This window comes from Parambassis ranga, chromosome 17 (assembly GCF_900634625.1).
Source record: "Parambassis ranga chromosome 17, fParRan2.1, whole genome shotgun sequence".
NCBI lineage: Eukaryota > Metazoa > Chordata > Actinopteri > Ambassidae > Parambassis > Parambassis ranga.
In genome coordinates, this window is record NC_041037.1 from 20,377,741 (window position 1) to 20,402,131 (window position 24,391).

General features: G+C 41.8%; 1 protein-coding gene across 1 annotated transcript; it reads right to left on the minus strand.

The window, feature by feature from the left end:
• Nucleotides 1–24,219, minus strand: cntnap2b (contactin associated protein 2b). The gene is made up of 25 exons (XM_028426971.1): nucleotides 23,877–24,219; nucleotides 22,097–22,207; nucleotides 21,055–21,248; nucleotides 15,057–15,204; nucleotides 14,164–14,364; nucleotides 13,864–14,048; nucleotides 11,561–11,704; nucleotides 11,051–11,309; nucleotides 9,877–10,026; nucleotides 9,601–9,763; nucleotides 9,377–9,483; nucleotides 9,170–9,289; nucleotides 8,906–9,021; nucleotides 7,588–7,672; nucleotides 7,258–7,414; nucleotides 6,053–6,180; nucleotides 5,782–5,952; nucleotides 5,364–5,582; nucleotides 4,871–5,107; nucleotides 4,548–4,781; nucleotides 3,857–3,990; nucleotides 2,926–3,019; nucleotides 2,203–2,433; nucleotides 2,049–2,123; nucleotides 1–1,302 (listed from the first exon to the last, which is right to left on the minus strand). The coding sequence occupies exons 1-25, from the start codon at nucleotides 23,953–23,955 to the stop codon at nucleotides 1,103–1,105; spliced, it is 3,942 nt and encodes a 1,313-aa protein (XP_028282772.1). The 5' UTR covers nucleotides 23,956–24,219; the 3' UTR covers nucleotides 1–1,102.
• Between the last annotated feature and the right edge of the window lie 172 nt (nucleotides 24,220–24,391).

Below are 24,391 nucleotides of genomic sequence, written 5' to 3' on the forward strand. Positions count from 1 at the left end.
ATTATGTAATGAATGAAGATTTTCTGGAAAACGTATTCATTGAGGTTTAGGATGTGTTATTTTAGTGTTCCTTTTATTTTTTTAAGCAGTGTATAATCTGGGAGTAACCAGGTTTAGGTCTGTACTAACTTTACTGTGGCTCAAAAATTGACTGTTTGCTGGAAGGTGTACTGGTTTAATGGCTTAGCCCTGCTTTCACACTTATCTGAACTGAATGCATTGAGATAAACTAAATCCTATAAGACTCTGGGTCAGATGGCACATGAGTAGATTTCCAGGTTGTAATGCTTGTTAAATGGCTTTTGTTTGGCATTAGGAACAGAAGACTAACTCCAGTTCTGTGTTCAGTCTTCAAATGCGGAGCTCCCTCCTGGAGTGTTCCCAAAGTAAACATAGAGGATGCAATCATCAAGAGTTTACAGTGTTATTATGAGATGTTGTCAGTTGTGTGGATGTGAAAATAAAAAAAAATGTCAAGGTTCCTTTTGTAATGGCTACATCTCCTTCACAGACAAGCAAGCCACACAAACACAACCAAAGTCTTAAGGCTTAAATAAACTTCAAACTTCTACAATAGTGCTCTCGCACCACTTGGTGCTCGGGCCCTAATGATAAAAAAAGACACTACAAAAATGCCATTTTGAGCATTGCTACACAATGGAGGGTTATTGTGGTTAATGGAATAATCGTGTCCATCATTTTCTAAGCTGAAACACCAGCCAAAAATATATTTACCTATCAAAATAAACAAATAAATATAAAATCATGATTTAAATATGAATAAATAAATTAAATATGCTAAATATAGGGAAACAAAATGTCAAAAATAAAGCTAGTGAACACTTATTCACCCAAGGCCTGTAAATGCATGACACCCTCTTCATTAGGCTCATTCTGTCACACTGTCTACTGTGAATAAAGCACAAACCACTCCCTCACAGGGGCACTCCATAATGCAATGCCATGGCAGCTGCTGTCCATAGAGTTTGTAAATAAACTGATGGGTGCATCCTGGAGGCTCCACAGGTAGTCACCTCACTACTATCCCTAGTCTTAAAAAACTACATACATCCTAATGTCATTTGTCTATGTGGTGAAGGCTTCAGATAAACCACTCCTTCTTGCTTTCATCAATGGTTTCAGTGAAGGCTGGGTCATTAACGATGATGGCCGCATCAGCACAGTCTGCCGACTCGGCTCCTTTGGCCTCATTGGTGTGGTAGGAGCCTTTATGACGGAACATGTGACGGATTACAAACACCATGATGCAGAGGACGGCGAAGATGACCATGGAGATGATGCCTGAAGGCAAAAAACAAATAAGCACTTCATTAAACAGAGAACATTATGTTCATTATAGCTGCACTCAACTCAAGCAACAAATCTCTGCACTGTTACAGACCCACTGCAACAGCCCTTCACACACTGCCTCATTTCTAATTCCCCGAGCCCCACACATACGTCCCCATGCATAAACAGCCCTGATGGACTTTTGACTTCTGACTTAAAGTAACTGTGATCATTTTTTGGACACTTTTTGGACTTTATTCAACAGGTTTCTTCAAATAGTGGAACTGTAGACTTAGAACCATCGCTGCAATAAATGCGGGATTGTGCCAATGAAGTGACTGCACCACTTGATAACTAGTAAACTTGTAGGTGTTTTCCAGATCATGAGGATGCAACTTAGATACTAAATAGTGTGTGGTCTGCTTCGATTGTGACTGGGGCCTTTCTGTGTGGAGTTTGCATGTTCTGCCTGTACCTGGGTGCTCCTGCTTCCTCCCCATTCTAAAGACGTGCTTGTTAGGTCAATGGGTCACTCTAAATTGCCCGTAGGTGTGAGTGTGAGTGTGAACGGTTGATTTTCTGTGTATGTTGCCCTGTGATGGACTGGTGACCTGTCCAGGGTGTACCTCGGCTCTCCCCGCAGATAGTAGGGATAGGCTCTAGCCCCCTGTGACAAAGCGGGTTCGAATGATGGATGTATGGACAATTATGCTCAATCTTTTATTGAAAGCAAGCAATTTCTGCAGATTCCAATTTACCTCCAATGATGGCAGAGTTTCGATCCACACCATCACTGCTGGCCTTGTCCTCATTAAAGGGAAACGCAGCTCCTACTGTGGACAAAGCAAATACTGGTTATCCATTTAAAGTCTGACATGCCTCTGTATTCCTTGAAAATGAGTGTGTCTGTACCAGCTTCTCTGTGCCAGGGGTCACTAGCTGAGGCCAAGGGTGAAATAGTCAGGGGGGAGGCTCCACAGTTGGATGGGACAAGTATGCCATGGGTGCTGATGGGTGCTGCCATGCCTGAGCGCAGCGCAGCTTTTAGTGGAGCGACACTGTTGAACTGAACTCTTGACAAGCAGCCTACAAAACCTGGTGTGTTGTAGCGCTCTATAAGGATAGGGTCGATTTGTCCAGTTTCTACAAACAAATAAAAATAATAATAATATTAATAATAAAAAAACAGCAAGGATTTATTGGCCCTGACACTAGCAAACCTTTTTTCAGGACCATATGTTACCACTAAACATTTATAGCTGTTAAGTTCTTGGTCACATTTTGTTGCATATTATGATATTATGAATATCTAATGGGGTGAATACCTTTTCGAGGTACTGTATTAATATTTTTCCGCACTGTTTTTCTTATTGCATATTTATTTCTTGTCTTGCAGTATTTCCTTTTTATCTCAGTGTTTATTGTCATTAACAAATATTCTGTGGGTAACGTGACCTTATATACTTCTAGGTTCTCATACATAATGTCTTTATTGTACACAATGTAAAACAACAATCGGCAGGTACTTGTACCTGACACACACTGTCTGGACAATATTCCATCCACAGAACCTCACCATTCCTACATGAGTGGGAGCTATGTACACACATGCATACTACTCATCTACACACTTACCAAACACCTTTCCGAGGAAGATACTTTTGACTAAGTTGAACTGGGTGTCAGAGGCCTCTGGCAGAGTGTATATGGACACTGGATAGTGATCCAGCTGAAGACCAAGACAGAAGAAAATTACAGTTACAGTCCAACTGAGCTGTTCCATTTAACTCATGTGGATGTCATTGTTATTTGTCAGGATTTATATGTCATGGATTCTGCCTTCCAAAAGTACTTCAAAGCAGAGGTGGGACCAAGTCACTGTTTTGCATGTCTTTGTCCTCAAGTCCCAAGTCCAGAGTCAAGACAGGCAAGTCCAGAGTCAAGTCCAAAGTCCTAAACTTTAAATTTCAGGTGGCAGGAGTGAGCCACTTTTTCATCCTAGCAGTTTCATGCCCATACAGGTCCACTTATTGGAGGAGCAATTTGAATAATGCCTTATTATTGGGAATAAGTTCAGGTACCGTATGTTGGTAAATGACCACTTCAGGGCTTTGACAGTATACATTGCCCACACACCTGCCCACAGAACCAAGGACCAGCTGTTTATCTGCTACAAGTCTAGCTGCCTGGGGCACCCAGTCACCAAGCAGAGGCTCTCACATTGGATCATAGAGGTAATGCATGAAGCGTGCAGGAGGGCATGTAGCCCACCCTCTGCAGGAGGTTTCCTTGTGGTTTGTGTTAAAGAGTCCCTGTAAATATGGAATATGTAGGGTAGAAATGGTCTTGACATGAAAGAGAATAATGGGTTACATTGTAACCTCGGTTCTCTGAGTGGAGAGACTATCTCTCCAGCTCCAGGCCACTCGGAAACGCGTTCCAATCATTGACATTTCACAATAATTTGGAAATGTTATTAAATAGCAGTTCCCCACCATTTCCCCACATACATTCAACACTTTCTACATACATTCACAGTGAGGAACTGTGCATCAGAAAGCAATACCTGTAATCGTATCTCTCTCAAGTTCCTTGTTATGTTGACAGAGTGTGGCTGTCCATTGGCCATGTTACGATGGTGAACGTCTATAGTGTAAGGTTCTAATAGCCCTCCAAGACTGTAGCGGATCTGTAGAGTTCCTGGACACAGAGTCATACACACAAAAATACAGTTATTTTCTTAAATAAATGTGTTCATAAATTCAAATTAGCATCCAGTAGGGCAGTGTTTCTCAACCTGTATTTATTTATTTCCCCTGCAAATAAAAATAAAAATTCATTTAACCAGATTACAACAAAGTCATTTAAGGTTATTCTTCCTATAGAACAGTTCTATACCTTTTATTACACTAAATACAACTAAATAGACTTGTGTTATTTATCTAGTTTACACAAAGACATGTCGTTTCTGTCTCTACAGGCTCTACATGCACTAAGTTAAGGTAGCGGCCATGCTGCCAGACCAAGACAATGCATGCACTGACACAAAAATCTGTTAGTTCACTTATCTAATGCTAGGGGGTATTTAATTGTTCTGCCCATCACTATATGCTGCTGGCATAGATGAGCGAAGACAAATTATTTACAGTAAATGAACAATTTCGCTATTGAAATTGGATATTTTCCCACAGCACACCTAATGATCTCTAACTGCACACTGGTTGGGAAACACTGCTATAGGGTAGTGATGAACCTACCATTGTGTCTGAGGACCACAGCCAAGTAGTCCTGAGTCCTGGAGCTGATGTAGACCAGAATGCTGGGAGCACTGTAGGTGCTGAAGCTCAACACCAGCTCCTCCTGAGTCAGGTTGGCCTCACTTGAAACACCAACATGTGACATGCTTTTGACCTCCTGCATGGCAAATGGTGCAGCCTCTGGCAGGAGATCATAACGCACCAGGGTTCCTGTCTCAAAGTAGCCACCTACATCTATAAGACATATACAGATACATGCAGTAATCAATATTGAAAGATGTCTTCACCTTAAGCTGAAGCTAACCAACTGTTAGAAGCCATACCATCAGTGCAGAAGGGTCCATCGTATGCAGTGAGGGAGCAATCACAGGAGTAACCATTGTACTGCTCCACACACTTCCCTCCATTCCTACAGTGCATCCCATAGTTGCTGCAGTGGCCCTGGCAGCCGGGATTCACTCCTGGAGTCACTTTTGCTTTCTCCTCCAGGTCAAACATTACACCATTTATCTTCAGAGCCCTCATGCAGCCCAGAAAACCTCTTTGACCACTGGAAGCACCTAGGACATGAGACATGAACTTGTTTTTAAGAATGGGTAGCATGATGGCACATCACAATAGCAAGTCAAATCATCCAGGCTAGCTGTCCTAGGGGTGTGACTGTCCTATTTTAGTAACTGCACTATCAAATTGACTATTGTGTATCCAACCCTTGACACTATAACATCTCTGCTACTAAGGCCTAAAGTCTCCTTCATAACAAGAAACTGGCATCAAATGAGGCAGCTGTGAAATGTAAAGGTTTATGTAGCTTACCAACATATAGATCACTGTAGAACTCCAATTTTATGTGTCCCTGTGGAGGGGTGGGTCGGACCTCTCTGTACTGTCCATTAAGTTGCAGAACTGCCACCTTGATGTTCTTCTCAGCCTCCACACGATGCCATTGGTCATCATTCAGAGGCACTGGGGAGTGAACATTAAGCTCCACCCGCTCACCGCCCACGGAAAACGAGAATAAGACCACTGAGCCTCCTGAAAGAAACAGGACAGGAACTTCAACAACTTAATTTCCAAGATTTATAAAGTTAATCCTAATCTTAATCTTTACATAACCTTTTCTTCTTCCATCACTAATTTCTCAGGAGCACAATTATTGAATTAGATTTAAAAACAAAATACATGTAATGTAATGTAATGTAATGTAAATGTAACATATGTTTAAATGCCACACCTCGGAGCTCAATATGAAGGAAGTCAGCAGCTCTTCGGTTCTCCAGAAAGACTCCATGAGTGGAGGATGTCTTAAAGTAGAAGGAGATGTCAATGCTGGTTTCTCCTTTGAAGGAGTTGAAGTGAAGGTAGGAGGCGGGGCTCGTAAAGGAGGCTGCATTCCAGTAGTTTCCTTCAGAGACCAGGATGTGGATAAATACATGAACTCCCTCATAGTTTCTTCTGGAACATTAATATGTGTGTGTGTGTGTGTGTGTGTATGAGAGACTCACGGTCGCCTTGGCATCTTAGAGGTCCAATTGTCAATTTGGCCTCAGATCCAGCTCTGCTTGTATCACCAACCACAACTTGACTGACTGGTAAATGGTCCTTATATATCAACAGGCCAGCATCTTCCCTCCTTGATGCGCACACAAAAACACACACAAACACATTTTTTCTTTTACAGATTTCTTAATTTTGTGAATTCAAACTATTATAAATAAAGCAGACCTATATTTAATTGTTGATCAGTCTAAGCTGTGCATTTGTTGACACACTGGTAGGAGGCACACTGGTAGGAGGCTGAACCTTTTATTTATAACAACATAACATTAACTTTTGTTCTCGGAGCGCCTGTTCGGCAGCTCTCGCGGACACATTCTTCAGTGGTGTGCGAGGACACTTGTGTGATTGGTCGGAATTTAGTGGGCGTGATGAATGTGGTGAAGCGCAAGAGCTTCTTCAGGTGCAGATCACACAGACTTGGAAGGAGGAAGTACAGCAATGATGGACAGCTTAGATGAGCAGCTGGCAAACAGCTGCTGGAAGGAGAGACACAGCGCACAGAGGAGAACCCTAACCAAAATGTGGCGATGCCTGCGTATTAAGAAATTAATCCCAGTATTGATCACAGCGTTACAGTGGCTCGATGCGCACATTAAACACTGGGAGACGGGATGTATTATTGCAGACAGTCATCCACACGTTCACAGAATTAAACTCACACAGACCAGAGGTCTGCTACAGTCAGCTATACTAATTTACTGTCATGCTATACGCCCTCTTCACTGAGCATTATCAGCTCGTTAGGCCAGGTAACCACGACTGTGCTCACAATTTGCAATACAACTGCATTATCAACCTTTTGTATGTGACGTGCGCTGCAGTGGGAGGGCCGTATGAGGAGTCCTGCACACACCCTTCTCAGGGAGTATGAATACTCCGTGACGAAACTTTTTTTATGTTCTTGCCACCCAGGGAAGGGAGAAGAGAGTTCTTTGTTCTTGTGGAGTATCAGCTTATGGATCCAGCTTAACTCTTCTGTTAAGTGCTCAATTTAGGTTAGCATGTGAGAAACATGTCAGAAAGACTTACAGACATTATTGAATAATCTAAAGACTATATTCTAAATAGCTTTTATAAAATGTTTATGTAAGATACCACTGTATCTTGTTTCTAAATAAGAAGCTGCCCATCTGAGCAAATGTGCACTCACCAGACACGCTGGTCAGCATCACAGTTGCAGTAGTGTTTAGGATCAGTACAGTTGTGTTCAATTCCACAGGAACACTTCTGTATCCCTGGTCCTGAACCTCCCCAGTAGAAGTGCTTCTCATTGGCTCTTCCTACCCACCAAGTAAATGGAACACCATCTAAGAGTAAAAGTAAGCAGGAAGTAGTCATTGTTGTGTGGTTAATCACAGGGGTAATGACAGGCATGCAGGATTAAGTAATCTGCTTACTATCATAAATTTCTGGTTCCAACCTTATTACTTATTACAACCTTATTGCCGTTAGGCTCCTTTATGTATGATGAATACTTCACCTGTACTATTCAGAAGCCGAGACATTCGGCAGGCGTAGGCCACATACTGTTCACAGTTCTCTGCACTACTGGTCACTGATAGCACCTGGTCACGAACGAGAAAAAAGGTAAAATACAGTGTGTGTGTGTGTGTGTGTGTGTTCTTTTATTACATGAAAAGCAGTCAGAAATAATTAATATTCTTTTCTTGTAGTTGTTGGTGTTATTGGATGTAAATTTACTAGTGTAGTGATAAAACACAGCAACCACCATAAAAATAGAATAGAAATTATTCATCCCAAGCTGGGAAATTTCGCAAAAATGTACTGAACAACATATATATGTTTTTCCTATTAGGCACTGCCCTCTCTCCTCTGCCACCAAGTTTTTGGTCAGACCTCTTGGCAAAACCATAGCCATAACCATCTTGATGCTGTCTCAGCATCCTGGATAGATCTGTAATCGGCTTCCTGTGGGCTGGCCCTCTCATTCCAGGAACTCCAAAATCTCTCCAGAGTGATTGCCCACTTCATAAGGGATGCAAACTCTCTATTTGGGGCAGGCCTTTATTTATTCTGGCGAAAAAGCCATCCAGAACTAGCTGAAAATTCTCCACATCCCTTCCATTATTAATGTCATCGTACGTTTCTTTAGCCTTGTTTATGTGTATCCATGACAACGTCACATGTTGGCATAAATTGTTGATGTTTTTATGTTATATTTTTAGTTAAATATTTGCTCCTTCATACCCGGCTTATAATTGAGGCCGGCCTTTATATGTCCAAATCCATAATCGGACCAGGCCTGTAAATGGGACGGGTGTCAGTTCGGGACTCAACCTGTATTCCCCACCAAACAGCTAGAACTGAAGCTGCTTGAGTAGCAAAATGTCCTAAAGAAACTCTACAAGTCTAGTTGCCTCACCTGTTCCCTCCTCTCCTCTCAGGGTACTGTCAGTTTTACTAAGGCTGCCAGTCTCAGGCCGGAGGTTGGTGCCTGTGATCTCTTTTGGAAATTTGTCTGTATATATACGGACCTTTGCTTCAAGAAATTTTCTCTAACCTGACCTTGTTAACTTTAAGTTGAATACTCCTACTCTAGATGGAGACCCCTCTTTTTCACCTTGCTGGGGTTAAATTTGTTAGAATGACTATGTTACAGCATATTGCTCACTGTGTGTTTTGTACAAGCAACTCAGTAGTTTATTTTTTATATTTTAGAAAACAGAACAGGGGGCAAGTATTTGAAGATGGTGGAACTATTAAAAAATGCAGTGTTAAACGATTACGAACGATACCCGTAATCTACATCTGGTGAGTAACAAGTGGTTATTGTGTACCTGTATATCAGTCACATTGTATGTAATCTGCAGTACTGCTTTGCCCTCCTGGTCTGCCCTGGAGACTGACGTCTGAGGAGACAGGTTGTTCTTTAGTGTTGTCCAAACTGCTCCATCTAAGAGACCAGAAAACATGTCAGCCTCCCCACCTACTGCAGCAAACTCAGTCAGAGAAATGTAGAATATCTGTATACCACAGTAACAGTAATGAAATGCAATTTAAACCGCATAGGATAATAAATCCTGCTCACAGTGACATCTCACCTGCCATTTCACAGCTGACTCTGAAGGGGGCTATAGAGCCACTGCCATCTGGGTCAATCCAGTAGCTCCCTGAGCTCTTCCCCTGGTGCTTGTACTCTTCACAGGACTGCTGATACAGAGCTACAGAAGAAAATGCAGCACACAGCTCAGCAGACAAAAAGCTGTGTGTGTGTGTGTGTGTGTATACTTGTGTTTGCATGTTCTTACAGGTGTGGCAGGTGGCTCCAGTATAACCAGTGCCACTGCAGTTGCAGGTGAATGTATCCCACGTCTGAGAACAGTGCCCACCGTGCTCACAGTGGTTAGGAACACATCTAACATGACATACAACAGCAGGAGACATGTCAACATGATTTACACCTATAATATTTGCTAGGAGGCACCAGAACTAATTATGATACATTTGTAAATTTATCATTTTGATTGTATACCTGTCTATAATAGCACACATATCTAGGCTGACATTTTCAAAGGTTCCAATGAGCCCCTGCTCCAGAGCTCGTAGGTCAGCCAGATGATCATCTATGTGGATCATCTGCATGCAGCCCTGGAAGGAGCGCTGTACTGGGCGGGTATGAGTTTGCAGGAAATAGCCTGAAGACAGGATGAAGAATTTATAGGTTACTTACTTACTTATTACTTAAAACAGTGGGAAAAACTGGCACTGTCTGTATTGCTTTTTGGATCTTTATGTACTGTATATTCACCTCCAAAGTAGTATGATCCTCCAGTCTGGATCTGAATAGGGATAGCTGTCCTCACTGTAGAGGCTTCGTCTCCATCGACTGTCAGCATAGCATAGTTTTCCAGTGCATTCAGATGGACAGTGTGCCACTGGCCATCATTCAAACCTGAACCTATGATGACAAAACACAGACTAAAGAAGTATGGACCTTCTGTGACATCCCCCATACAATGCAGGGGGCTCTGAAGGTGCACAACACACTTCAGCACTTTGACAAAATTCACCACGAGACTAAACATGCTGCTGCATACAACCTGCTATCAGAGAGAGTCTATACTGTACAAGTGAAGTTCTCCAAAACAGAAACATTTGTAAAGAAAATACGAACCTGCTCGGCTGCATTCGTGTGAGCAGACTGTCTGTTATAAACTGTGATGCCTTACTGATGTAGCAATGAGCAGTCTGTCTTTGTTTATTTACATTCTTTGTTGTTAAATTGCTGGCTGTACAGTGTATGACCCATAATTCAGTATGCTTCTGTTGAGATCAGCACTAAATGACTGCCATCTGTAATAGTCTGTGTGACATTTTACGTACTGCTGTTCTTAATCCAGACCTGCCATATATGATCAGAGCTCACCTTCACAGTAGTGTCCATGACTTAAAGGTAGGGTAGGAGATTTCATTCTGATGCACTTTTTGTTAAATAAGTGTAACTTTTCTTTACAATCCGATAGCAACCGATTAGTTCTACGAGGTGAATAATTATCACACAGTTTCTAAATGCTGTAAATTTATGTTGTACATTCAGATAACTTGTATATTCATATGTTCATCTGAATGCTGAAATGTTGTTACTTTGTTTGCGGTATGAAATGAAATAAATAACAGCATACACATATTGTATTGTTTAATATAATGTCATTGGGGACTGTTGGCCCTCTAACACTTTCGCATTATTAAATCTGGCCCTCCCTGCAAAAAGTTTGGACACCCCTAATCTACCTTTAATTATGTAAAACATTATGTCTCAATATAATAACTAATAACCAGGTGGTCTATGGGGACTGACTCACTTTTGGAGGCACTGCATTGTTAGCTTCATTTCTCAAATGGAAACAGGTTTCAAAATGAACCCATTGACATGATGAAATGTGCTACAAGTGAACAACCAAAGTTTCATTAGCTGAGCTCACCTGATGAGATATCAATACGAGTGTTCTTCTTCTGTGTTACATTCATGTAGACGGTGACCTTGCCCTCTATCAGTCCCACCTCAACCCAGCCATCAGCCAGTGCTGTGAACATTAGCAGCCCATTGGGATTCCACGTCCTGAAGGACAGACTAACTGACAGAGTATCACTATCACTCTGACCAGGCAGCTGCATGAAGGATGTGGAGTTGAAGAAGACAGGGAAGGAGTTGGACTCAGTGCAGGAGAATGTCAGGTTGCGCTAAGGTGAAACAAAGACAAAGATAAAAGTAGTAAACCTTGGAATGCTGCTTAGTCACTTGTAATTTTAAATCTTGGAATGCTCAAAACTAGGCTCTTAAAACACATTTGACCTGTTTTTACAGCCTTAAAGCAGATATAACAGAGAGGAACTACAATTATGCATGTATAGATATGTAAAATACTGAAACATCAGCTTTGATTGCACATAGACTAAGCACACACAACCATTAGACAGGGAACTTGTCTTACAAAGCTGGAGGTGTCCACCTTCTTCTTGTGGACCAGGTTGGTGATGTTGTTGCCATTGTAGGTGATTCCCTCCATGCAGCCCACAAAGTTCTCTTTACCTCCAGAGCTCAGCTTTGCGGATATAGGCAGTCCTCCAAAGCTGATCTGAGGGCACAGAGAACAGGAGAAGATGATGTTAAGTGGAGTTGAGATCCCAGATGCCCTGCCTTGGTTAACTTACGGTATGTGTAAGAATGAACTAAAACCCCAGACCAGGCCCAGAGTTAAGATTTCTTCAGATTGCTTGAGCATAATCAAATTGATTCATTATTTGAATAACTTTATAATAGTATCATTCTGCAAGAAAATGTAAGTAAGATGCTGTAAGTGTGCACAAGTCAACCTTCCTGCTGACAGTCGGCCGGTGTAGCGGAGGAGATGAAGAGGTAGACAGAACAGAGAGGAACAAACATGCAGCAAACATCAAACATTACAGAGAACAAATATGATAGATTGTTGATGTTGTCGAGCAAGATGAAACTATTGTATTTATATAGTATATTATAATATATCAATCATCAGTTAATAAATAATAATAATGACAACAAGGATCAAAAACAGAGACTGGTGAAGGCAATAAGCATTGGAATGATGATGACTGAAGGTCAGCATGCAGGTCTGGAGGCAGAGAGAGAAAGAGATACAAATCTACAAGGAAGCAAACAGTTATTGACATGAATCACTACTATGAACCAGACTAATGAGAATCGAGGAGAGGTAAGAGGGTGAGAGGGGGATTTGAGGGGGCAGGGAACTGCTCAGTGGATCATGTTTGTGTCCCCCGACAGCATAGGCCTACAGCATATGATACCTGTTATACCTGTGGCTGAGGCCATATCAACAAGTGACTATATCTATACATAATTTGTCTACACACTATAGTTAAGTTTGATTGCAAAGCAATTTCTACTTCTGTTTTTTTTTCTTCCGTACACTTTTTGGCTCAGCGTATCTTGGGCATACTTTGTACTATTGAAACCGTTCAAATGTCAAAATGTTCAGCTTATTGAGGACATGATGGGTCGACTAGTTTTTTTCAGCTATTTATAGTTTTTAAAATATTAAGTGTTTCAAAATATTAATTAACATTAAAGTCTATGAGAGAGCCCTTCAGAGTCTTCAACATTTAAAAGTTTTCAGCGCCTGCATACTTTCAGCTACAGAAACCGTTCATATATCAAAATGTTCAGCTTCTTCTGGTCTTTTCAGCTCTGCTTTTCAGAGTTCTGCTGTTTATAGTTTTCAAATGGTTAACAGTTTTATACCAAGTGGTTTTTGAGGTCTCCTCTGAGTTTAACATTAGTGTGTATTGCGCGGAATCTTTAAAGGCAGAGTGGGTGATGTCATCACTCAAGAGTGCGGGAAGGAAAAAAATGAAACCAGTTTCTGCGTTTCTATCCTGCTGTCACGTCTGCACCTTTTATCTGACAAGGATAGTTTTTACACCATTTCGAAGAAAAACTTGTTTGTTTTCTGACGGTGTGGCTCTTAAAACTGAGAACCAAACAGTTTTTCCTGTAGAGCCAGCTATTCAGGGAGAGTGCCGGTCTTTTCCTCATTCACAGCCCATATAAACGGTGAAGCGACAGGACCAGAGCAAATCTATTTTCTAACTCCCCACCATTTCCACATCTTTTACAGGATCAACATGAAATTGCAGACATTTGTAGAGCAAACGCTTGTGATGCTCACATACCAAGTGGTTTGGACACACCAAGCAGTTGTTCGGAGGGTGCAACCCCCATTAAAAAAAAAAATACATGGGATCTGCCCTGAGAAGAGTAAAAGGAGGGTGACTTCTCTGCCACCTCTCTCTCTAACCTTAATTAAGCTTAACTAGGCAGGCAGAGCGGTTACCATGGTGACAGGCTGACACACAAGAAGCATACAATACAGCTATATTTGTAGTCTTTATCAGACGTTAAGCATTATATCTGTCATATTAATCATCCTTTAGCTGTATAGTATTCGGCTACTTCCTTATCAATCATTACACATGATATCTGCCATATTCATTGGATTGGAGCTGCTACATGTCCACATAAAAATCATTTAGTCTCCCTAAGCCTCAGCTATTATTCCAAGATCAGACAATTTACCTGCTATTCAAAGCAATTATCCAGCTCCTGTTGGAGCTGCTTTTATGCTGATTCAGCTGTTTTATGACTGATTCAACTTATGTTCAGATTAGTTTAGCTGCTTTTATGACTGATTCAGCTTGTTTCATTAGACATATGGCAGAGAAGATGAGAATGTGTCTTTACCTCATAGTCCAGGTCTAGATGGTCAAACTCTCCATTGGTCCTGAACTGCTGAGTATGGTGGTCCAGAGTGAAATTGACATTCCTACGGTAACGCTCTATGACAACTGAGTGCCAGTGGTCATCATCCAGCAAGCTCCCATGGGTCACAGAAGTGTGACCCTGAATAGAACTGTACTGGTTACTGCCTGGAGAACAGTGAGAAAATCAAATATGGATTGTGCCATCTTTGACAGCAGTAGATTACACAGAATTGTAGAAGAATTGAACTGTCTGAGAACAGCAGACAGCATGTAACGCCACCTAGGTTGATGCTCAGCTGCAGCCTTGCCCTGCGGAGCTCCAGGGAAATATAGTCCCCCTGCTGTCCCTCTCCATGGAGGAGCACCCCATTTCCAGCCATGGTCCGGAATTTTAACGAGATGACATCCCCTACAATCTTCATCTTACTTCTGAAGCGGTACGAGATGATGCCATGGCCATCAAAGCTGATCACGTCTGCCCCTGCAAGAAGCAATCCAGAGAACAACATTCAACTTTTTTGCCTGTACAAAAGGTCAAGGGTCTAGAGATTGTACTAGTTTATTTGTGTCTTAAAATTTGTTTGATAAAAAATACAATAGCATTTCATGTAATAAATGTTAGGTTTTTGTTTCAGGAGAGTTTCAACTCAAAAGTCTTTTATTCAGTAATTTAACCTGCTCCAAAATGTGTTTATCTATATATAATTGCTTTGAAAACAAATTCAGCAGATGTTCTTAAACACAAAAGAAATTAGGGATCATGCTACATCATCTAATTGGTTACAGAGAGTTTTAAAAAAATCAAAGGTGATCTGTCAGAACCGTTTATCACAACATAACTTCAACAAAACCAATCAGATCAACCACAGAAAAGGAGCATGTCATGTTTAATAAATAGACATGACTTTATCAAAATTAGGTCAACATTAGTTATGTCCTCATTTTCACTAGGTTGTCCAGATCGCTAATGCCTACATCAAATGAAAGAGTAAGAATGCAAAGACAGACAGGCAAAACATGCCCTGTCTAACTACTGATTCATGTATCCATTAACTGCTGATCCTACGTTTAGCCACAGAGACTGAAGCCCTGCTCAGGGAGATGTCAAGTTAAGAACCAGACCAGGTGCCAAGTCTTTCACAGTCCTTTCAAATCGAATCCACTTGTACTCACAGTATGTGCAGCCATAGAACTCCAGACGTACACCGATGCGTCCCTCCTTACTCCAGTCCAATGGGATAAAGCGAATGTAGCGAGCCAGGATGGCATGCTGCAAGTCATGGCGAACCACACCTTCACTGTTCATGTTCCCCTCAAAAGTCTAAAACACAAAGAGCATGTAACCAATATATTTAAAATCATGGTCAATACCTGTAACATTAGAAAAACAGATATTTTTTTCCTCTGTGAAGCTCTTTGAGACAATTGATGACTGATTGTAAAATGCACTAAAATGCACTAAATTAAATTGAATTAAATAGATCATTGAAAAAGTGTAAATTATGCTTGGGAATAGATCCTGCAGAGTTTGGAAAACCAATACAGGTCACTACTGAAAATTCATGCTTGGGTGTTGCTTCCAGGGGTTCCATCACATTTACCAAAATAATAGGGGAATAACAGGTGATCCCTGATGAATGCCTCCTCCCAGCCCAAAATATGACGAGATATATCCATTGGTTTGTACCGCTGCTCCTGGGTGGTTATATAGTAGCCGTAGCCACTTCATAAAGTTTTCTGTACATACAGCAGCAAGTTCAGACTGCCCACTTAAAACACCTGAACTTTTTTTTAATTAACCATTATTTAACACAAGATGAAGAAAAGCCCCTGTTACTTCTCATTAGCATTGTCAGCTCATCCATTTTGTTGCCAGGTGAGCGTACATTAGAGAGAAAAATCCCAGGTAACGGTGTGTGCAATCCACGTCTGCGGTGGCGCACAAGCACACCAGCAGGCGTCTCACTTTTTCTACTAAAACTTGCAATAAATCGGCAGCAGATGGTAAAAAATCTGGAGATAAGTCCACAGGTGTGGTATATCTGATGTTCATGAGCTCTTCTCTTGTGTATAAGCATACAGACACACAAAAACATCAGGGCGTCCATCCTCGGTGCCATCTTGGCTGAGTTTGTTTCACGATTAATCTACTCAGCCACGCTCTACATCTATCAGGGGGGTTAGGGGTCTGTAATCCTTAACATCTCAAAAGAGGCAACTTGGTTTCTAGAGACAAGTAAACCTGTAGCATTCAGCTTTTCCTTAGGATGGTAATCATACCTGTGTACACAATGAAATAAGGTGACAGAGATTTAAGTAGACTGTGATCTGTCAGTCGTAACCTCCAAATGCCGCATACTGCACCTCATTTAAACTGTGAACTTTAATAGACCCTTCCTTTTTAATGAGTTTGTCCAGTCTGTTGGCGTCCTTTGCTTTAATGCCTGATCCCCAGCAAACCACATCAAAGAAAATGGTGCTCGCCATGACAGACCGGTAGAACATGTGGAGCATCCGGCTGCAGACACTAAAGGACGTCAGTCTGCTCAGAAAGTACAGTCTACACATGCCCTTCTTGTAGACAGCCTCAGTGTTTGTTGACCACCCGAAGTTATTGTTCAGTTGAACACCAAGGAAAATGAGACGTCCTCATCTTTCCCACTGATAAAGACCGGGGAGATTGGGGGCTTATCCCTGCTGTAGTCCACCACCATCTCCTTTGTCTTGGCCATGTTCAGCTGCAGTGATTCTCCCCATACCACCTGACAAAACACTCCACATGGTTCTCCACACACCCAACTATGGCTGTGTCATCCGAGTACTTCTGAAGGTGTCACAATTCAGTCAGCTGTGTAGGTGGTGAATAGAAAGGGGGACAGCAGAGTTCCTTGGGGAGCTCCAGTGTTGCTGGTCAGGGTGTCAGACACACAGCTCTGCAGTCTCACAAACTGTGGTCAGCCTGTCAGGTAGTCCTCAATCCACAAACTTAGTCTAGTCCAGTCTCGGCTGGATGTGTTGAAGACAGAAGAGAAGTCGAAGAACATGACCCACAATGTGGTGTTCAGTTTGTCCAGGGAGGACTAAGCCCTGTGCAGCAGGTATATTACTGCATCATCGACCCCAACCTTTGGCTCATATGCAAACTGCAGTGGGTCTTGGAAAGGGTTCACCAGGGGTCTGAGGTGAGCCGCTCCATGACCTTCATAACATGGGAGGTCAGTGCTATTGGCCTGTAATCATTCGGTGCCACAGAATGGTTCTTCTTTTGCACTGGGACCAGGCAGGATGTGCCATAGCACTGGAATCCTCTGAAGATGAAGGCTCTGGTTGAACAGGTGCTGCAGTACTCCACACAGTCTGTTAGTCCATCCAGGTCGTGTGGTTCATACAGAACTGACCATTTTATTTTGATGGTTGATGTGCATGTACTCAACTGTGTTAAAATTGTCTTCTTTCTTTTAAATGCAGAGGGCACTAGGTAGAATGCAGGCAGGGGGCAAGGACCCTTTATTTATCTTGGAATGATAGGGGGGCTAAGGTTTTCAGGTATCTTAAATCTGTGACTGCAGATGTAATTTTCTTACAGGAAATGCAAATCAATGCAGCGTATTGCATAGATTGAAGTGTATTGATATATATATATATATATAAAAATATATCAATCACCAATCACCTTGCATGCCCGTGGAGTAGCAACACTTGTTAAGAAAGGCATCCCATTCCAGCTTTATCTCCACATATACTGACCCTCTTAGGAGATGGTTTCTGGCGCTATTAATTCAGTTCCATTAACCCATCCTAACAGCTACGGTCCAAATACTGAGGATCCTCGCTTCTTCAAAAAAGTCTTCAACCTGTTGCAATGTTGGTTGGGATCCTAACTGCTGCTTAAATACTTATTTAAGGTTTTGAAATACTTTAGGCTGCCCAGCAAAGAGCTCCAGACACCAGTGAGTGCACTGGAGGCAATGCAGGTAAAGTGCCTTGCCCAAGGAAACAATGATTAGAGAGGAGTTAGGATCGACCCACCAACCTTCCGGTTATTGGACAACCCTGCTCTACCATTGAGCCACTGCTGCTCTTGATTCACCTCAAGACAATGTGTCTGCACGATTCCTGAATAATTTGCTTAAATCCAAGAAATTGATTAATATATGGAGAATTCAACACCCCAAAGAGAGACTACTCATTTTATCCTCATGTTTTACAGTTTGGAATTATACAGTTCCAATCTGATCATAGCCCTGTGATAATCTCCCTACATCTCTGTCAGACTCTACACTTTGAGAAACTTCATACACCTCCAATGCTAAGAAAGAGAAAGAGGAAAGACTCAGAAATTAACAATGCTCTTCTGATCCTGGAAAGAGCACATCAAGCCTCTAAATATATAGATTGACATCCTAAGTAGTCAAGTTAATAATCTTCTCTTAAAATTAAAGCAAAAACATTTTGAGTTCGGGAATAAGGCGGGAAACTCCCTGTACGCCAGCTCAAAAGCAAAAGCACCCAAAAATCAAGATTAATTAATTGTATAAAATCTAAAACAGCCACTCTTCTAACTAACCTAGCAGAAATAAACAAGCAGCTTTACAGAGTTTTACAGTGAGCTGTACTCTCCAAACACAATGTCACAAAGCCTTTAATCAGAAGAGTGGCCCTATCTGCTAGAGTCACTGTGCAGATTTGGATTTGGTGAAACAATTATAACCTAGGTTCAAATAATATATGCTAGTCCAGTGTGCTCTGTTTTGACTAACTGGTCAACCACATTACCCCTGCAGCATTCATTGCAACAGGGTTGTCCTGTTCTCTCCAGGTTAATTTGCTATTGCACTGGAGCCATGTGCCCTGAAAATAAGAGAACGTCCAAATATAATGGGCCTGGAGGTGAGAAGTATGGAAACTCTCATTACTAAACATTAACTATTCATTAAACTACACTCAACAAAAATATAAACGCAACACTTTTGTTTTTGCTCCCATGTTTCATGAGATGGACTTGAAGATCTAAACTTCATTCCAGATACACAATATTACCATTCCTCTCAAACATTGTTCACAAATCTGTCTAAATGTGTGATAGTGAGCACTTCTGCTTTGCTGAGATAATCCATCCCACCTCACAGGTGTGCCACATCAAGATGCTGATCTGACATCATGATTAGTGCACAGGTGTACCTCAAACTGCCCACAATAAAAGGCCACCCTGAAATGTGCATTTTGTTTCTGCTTTATTGGCGGTCTGGGGACTCAGAACCAGTCAGTATCTGGTGTGACCACCATTTGCCTCATGCAGTGCAACACATCTTCTTCGCATAGAGTTTATCAGATTGTCTATTGTGGCCTGTGGAATGTTGGTCCACTCCTCTTCAATGGCTGTGCGAAGTTGCTGGATATTAGTGGGAACTGGTGCACGCTGTCGTATACGCCGGTCAAGCACATCCCAAACATGTTCAATGGGTGACATGTCCGGTGAGTATGCTGGCCATGCAAGAACTGGGACATTTTCAGCTTCCAAGAATTGTGTACAGATCCTTGCAACATGGGGCCGTGCATTATCTTGCTGAAACATGAGGTGATGTTCATGGATGTATGGCACAACAATGGGCCTCAGGATCTCATCACGGTATCTCTGTGCATTCAAAATGCCATCAATAAAATGCACCTGTGTTCTTCGTCCATAACAGATGCCTGCCCATACCATGACCCCACCACCACCATGGGCCACTCGATCCACAACATTGACATCAGCAAAGCGCTCACCCACACGACGCCACACACGCTGTCTGCCATCTGCCCTGAACAATGTAAACCGAGATTCATCCGTGAAGAGAACACCTCTCCAACGTGCTAGACGCCATCGAATGTGAGCATTTGCCCACTCAAGTCTGTTACGGCGACGATCTGGAGTCAGGTTAAGACCCCGATGAGGACGACGAGCATGCAGTTGAGCTTCCCTGAGACGGTTTCTGACAGTTTGTGCAGAAATTGTTTGGTTATGCAAACCAATTGTTTCAGCAGCTGTCTGATTGGCTGGTCTCAGACGATCTCGGAGGTGAACCTGCTGGATGTGGAGGTCCTGGGCTGGTGTGGTTACTCGTGGTCTGCGGTTGTGAGGCCGGTTGGATGTACTGCCATATTCTCTGAAACGCCTTTGGAGACGGCTTATGGTGGAGAAATGAACATTCAATGCACGAGCAACAGATCTGGTTGACATTCCTGCTGTCAGCATGCCAATTGCACGCTCCCTCAATGCTTGTGGCATCTGTGGCATTTTGCTGTGAGACAAAACTGCACATTTCAGGGTGGCCTTTTATTGTGGGCAGTTTGAGGTACACCTGTGCACTAATCATGATGTCAGATCAGCATCTTGATGTGGCACACCTGTGAGGTGGGATGGATTATCTCAGCAAAGCAGAAGTGCTCACTATCACACATTTAGACAGATTTGTGAACAATGTTTGAGAGGAATGGTAATATTGTGTATCTGGAATGAAGTTTAGATCTTCAAGTCCATCTCATGAAACATGGGAGCAAAAACAAAAGTGTTGCGTTTATATTTTTGTTGAGTGTATTTATTTTATTATTATTCGAAGACTGATCCAATTCAGTCCCCTTTTTCCTTGACTTGATCACCTCTTTTAGGGAAGTATGTTCACATAAACTACTGTTTTTGCCGTTGTTCAGAAGAGAAACGTCTTCACAACCTGTGCGTGTGTGCGATGTGTGCTGTGCGCTGCAGTGGGAGAGCCGTATGAGGGAACACAAACATATTTATCTATTTTTGTGGAGTATGTAACAAGCTTTAGACAACATTTTTATTTTAATTTATTACCCCAAGAGGACAGCACGGAAAACCAACATGAGTAAGATCGGTTAGAGGGTCTAATTGATGGTTTCGATATATTTTCGCTTAATTGCCCAGCCCTAGTTGTAGTAGTTAATGTATTTCATTGTTTTACTTGTTTGGCAAGGGATATATATAGATATATATATATATATATATATATATATATATATATATATAGTAGACTTGTATAGCTGAGTCATTTTTCTACCTCATGCACTTTGGTTATAGGCAGATGGAAAGACTGTATGTTCATGCATACAGCATACATCCATTTGTTTGCTACAAAGAGAAACAAACTGCATGAAATGTTTTCCTTACCCAAATGTTCCCATCCTGTAGGTAAGGTCTCCAGTTTTTCTGCGAGTCACTGTAAAGAAGGTGGTACTTGCTGGTCCAGTCAGAACTACTGTAGCGACCCTGTGTTGATATGGCAACCACCTGCTTCCTTGATCCCATGTCTACTTGTAACCACTGGTAACGGTCTGTATCCAAAGGTGACCAGCCTCCAGCACCTACGTTTGCAGGTGTAGTAGGAGTGGACAGGGTGAAATATTGGAGGAAGAGAAAGGGAAGAGCAAAAACATGGAGAGGAACACTGGGAACAGACGCATTATTTAATAAGTGTCTTTTGCTCAGAGCAGCACAGTGTATGAGAAACTTATAAATGTGTCATACAGAACTGACCATTTTATTTTGATGGTTGATGTGCATGTACTCAACTGTGTTGAGTGAAATTGTCTTCTTTCTTTTAAATGCAGAGGGCACTAGGTAGAATGCAGGCAGGGGGCAAGGACCCTTTATTTATCTTGGAATGATGGGGGGCTAAGGTTTTCAGGTATCTTAAATCTGTGACTGCAGATGTAATTTTCTTACAGGAAATGCAAATCAATGCAGCGTATTGCATAGATTGAAGTGTATTGATATACTGACCCTCTTAGGAGATGGTTTCTGGCGCTATTAATCCAGTTCCATTAACCCATCCTAACAGCTACGGTCCAAATACTGAGGATCCTAGCTTCTTCAAAAAAGTCTTCAACTTGTTGCAATGTTGGTTGGGATCCTAACTGCTGCTTAAATACTTATTTAAGGTTTTGAAATACTTTAGGCTGCCCAGCAAAGAGCTCCAGACACCAGTGAGTGCACTGGAGGCAATGCAGGTAAAGTGCCTTGCCCAAGGGTTAGAGTTAGGATCGACGTCTGAGGACATCTGCTAGATATTGGTTTGGGTAATTATTTCAAGTATAGACCTACCACTATATTCTAAAGCTATGATGCAGAGATAAATAAATCCAACCTACAAAATGTAAAATAGGATCGTATGCACTAGCAATAGCAGAAACGTAACTTTACAAAGGCATACCTTGTTTGCGGTTGAGTTTAGCATACCCAGCTCCATATGTTCGGCCATATACTGATGAACTGGTAAAAGAGCTGTAGGGGAGAGGAGTGGCCAAGCTGTCCTCACACTTTCCTGAACCACAGACAAAAAAACAGAACAGATTGACTGGTCATCCCCACGACTTCAAATTATACCAAAGGCTATCAAATAGTTATCAAAATGTCCTAATCTTGATAAATTATTGTGATGATTGTACCAACAGTTGTAATTGTACTGGAGAAAAGATAAGAGTATGTACAAATAATATCACTTATCTGAGATGTTGTTTCCGAGCCACATACACTGCAATGTACAGACTGGCCAAAAAAACTTCTAAAGAATAAATAATGGCAGAATCTCTGTCGACAGACGTCATGCTGCTGGTAGCACTCTTCCTGTCCCTCAAACAAACAACCATAATGACACCTTTGGCAAACATAAAAACTTCACTTAAGGGTTCATAAATGTTTCCATGAGCCAAGTCTGCATGGATCCTTCTGTGATGGTTTATTCTGCATAATAAAATCTCCTCAAATACTTCAGTTATATATAAAACCTCATACTACACTACCTGATCTAAGATTGCTGGCATCTGACACAAAACTGATTTCTGTTCTGTGTATACAACATGAATGAGTTTTTATGAGTGTGCACTTTATGTATTGTGCACAGACACTATGTACTTTGCCATGTGTGCTTGTGTTCCCCCTCTTAGTATAGTTGTGGGTATTCAACCCACTGGTAAATGTACAGAAACTTGACAAAGATGCAGCAGCAATAAGCTTAAACTACTGGTTAGCGTGTTGTAATGGACTGGACTGTCTAGAGTGTACCCTTCCTAATTTCACCCAGTTCTGTTTTTTTCCCACAGTGCAATACTCCAATTGGAGTTTATTAGTCGCTACAATCATCACTTTTATCATTGTGGTAGTTCTATCAAAACAACTTACTGATAAATCCATAGTGTCTGGTTATTGTGCAATAACCAGCTTAGCCACCATGAGCTCAATTTCAGTCATTACAGCGTTTATCAAAACAACTTATTTAACTTTTGCAGATCCTTCCTCCCTGCTGTCGTCAGACTTTACAATCAGGCTCGCTCCCAGTAGACACCACCACAGTATAGATTTAACTGTGAGTATATACACTGTATACACTCACATTTAAATCTATACTACCTCCTGTGCAATAACTTATGCTCTTATGTATAGTGTAAATTGTCACCATGCCTTATGCCATAATGTGCAATAACAATTAATCACTTCATTCTGTTATCATCACAAGCATTCATTCTTTTGTATTCATTTATATGTATTTTTTTTATATTTTTGCGATTTTGTCTTCTTAAAATGTGTGCTTCTATCTTTCTACTTCTACTGTGAGAGACTAATAAAGGATTATCTTATCTCATTTAACATATAACATATTTAACTTTTAAGATGCACACTAACTCGATTCTCTGAACAGATTGCTTAAAATAGGCCACATAATAGGCCTATTTTGAATAATAATTTGCTTCTCTATTCCTGTTCTGCAATTAATCGTGATAATAGTGTGTTTTTGTGTGGCTTTATAGTGTTTAGGTTACGGCCTCATGCTGAGTCCTGGCTGTAGTGCACATTGCAGCCTGCACGGACTGCTGCTCTGGCACTAGTAGACGCAAGCTTAGCCATGGCCTTGGTTACTGAGTGTGTGTGTGTGTGTGTGTGTGTGTGTGTGTGTGTGTGTGTGTGTGTGTGTGTGTGTGTGTTTGCCTACTTACGGGATACTGGGGATGCGAAGCTGGAGGTTCTGATGATGCTACAGACTGGCAGCAATAACACCGCGGTCAGAAAAGACATTTTGGCAGATGATCCACGCAGTCAAAGAGATGCAGCGGGTACAGGCGGTTCTCTGCGTGCCGTTCTCTCCGCTCTGTTGTTCCAGTGATACACAGCTGAGAGGCGCTTTCTTTCTTAGCATCAGTAAAAAGCGATGGCCGTGCGTGTTGTCTCCTTTCTCCTCTTCTCTAGACCTGCTTTGCAGCAATCCAGCAGGGCTTTTTTAGCAACCTGCGATACGAACCTGTCAACACACCACGGTTGTGCTGTGGTTTGGGCCTCCAGCTCTAGGTGCATGGTCGGTGAGAAAAGAGCTGTCCAATCGCTGAATCCCCGGACTAATCAACTCACCCCCCACCGCACTTGGTACGGTCTGATATGCACAACAATACAAGGCTCCCTGGTAGGAGGATGGGGGAGAGAAGAGCAGAAGGACAAATGGAGTGTCGAATACAAT

Coding starts and splice junctions, on each gene's coding strand:
- cntnap2b (XM_028426971.1), bottom strand. CDS start 23,955: ATGTCTTTTCTGACCGCGGTGTTATTGCTGCCAGTCTGTAGCATCATC. Junction 22,208..23,876: donor CTTCGCATCCCCAGTATCCC/GTAAGTAGGCAA, acceptor TCTGTGGTTCAG/GAAAGTGTGAGGACAGCTTG. Junction 4,782..4,870: donor TGGACCCTTCTGCACTGATG/GTATGGCTTCTA, acceptor TATGTCTTATAG/ATGTAGGTGGCTACTTTGAG.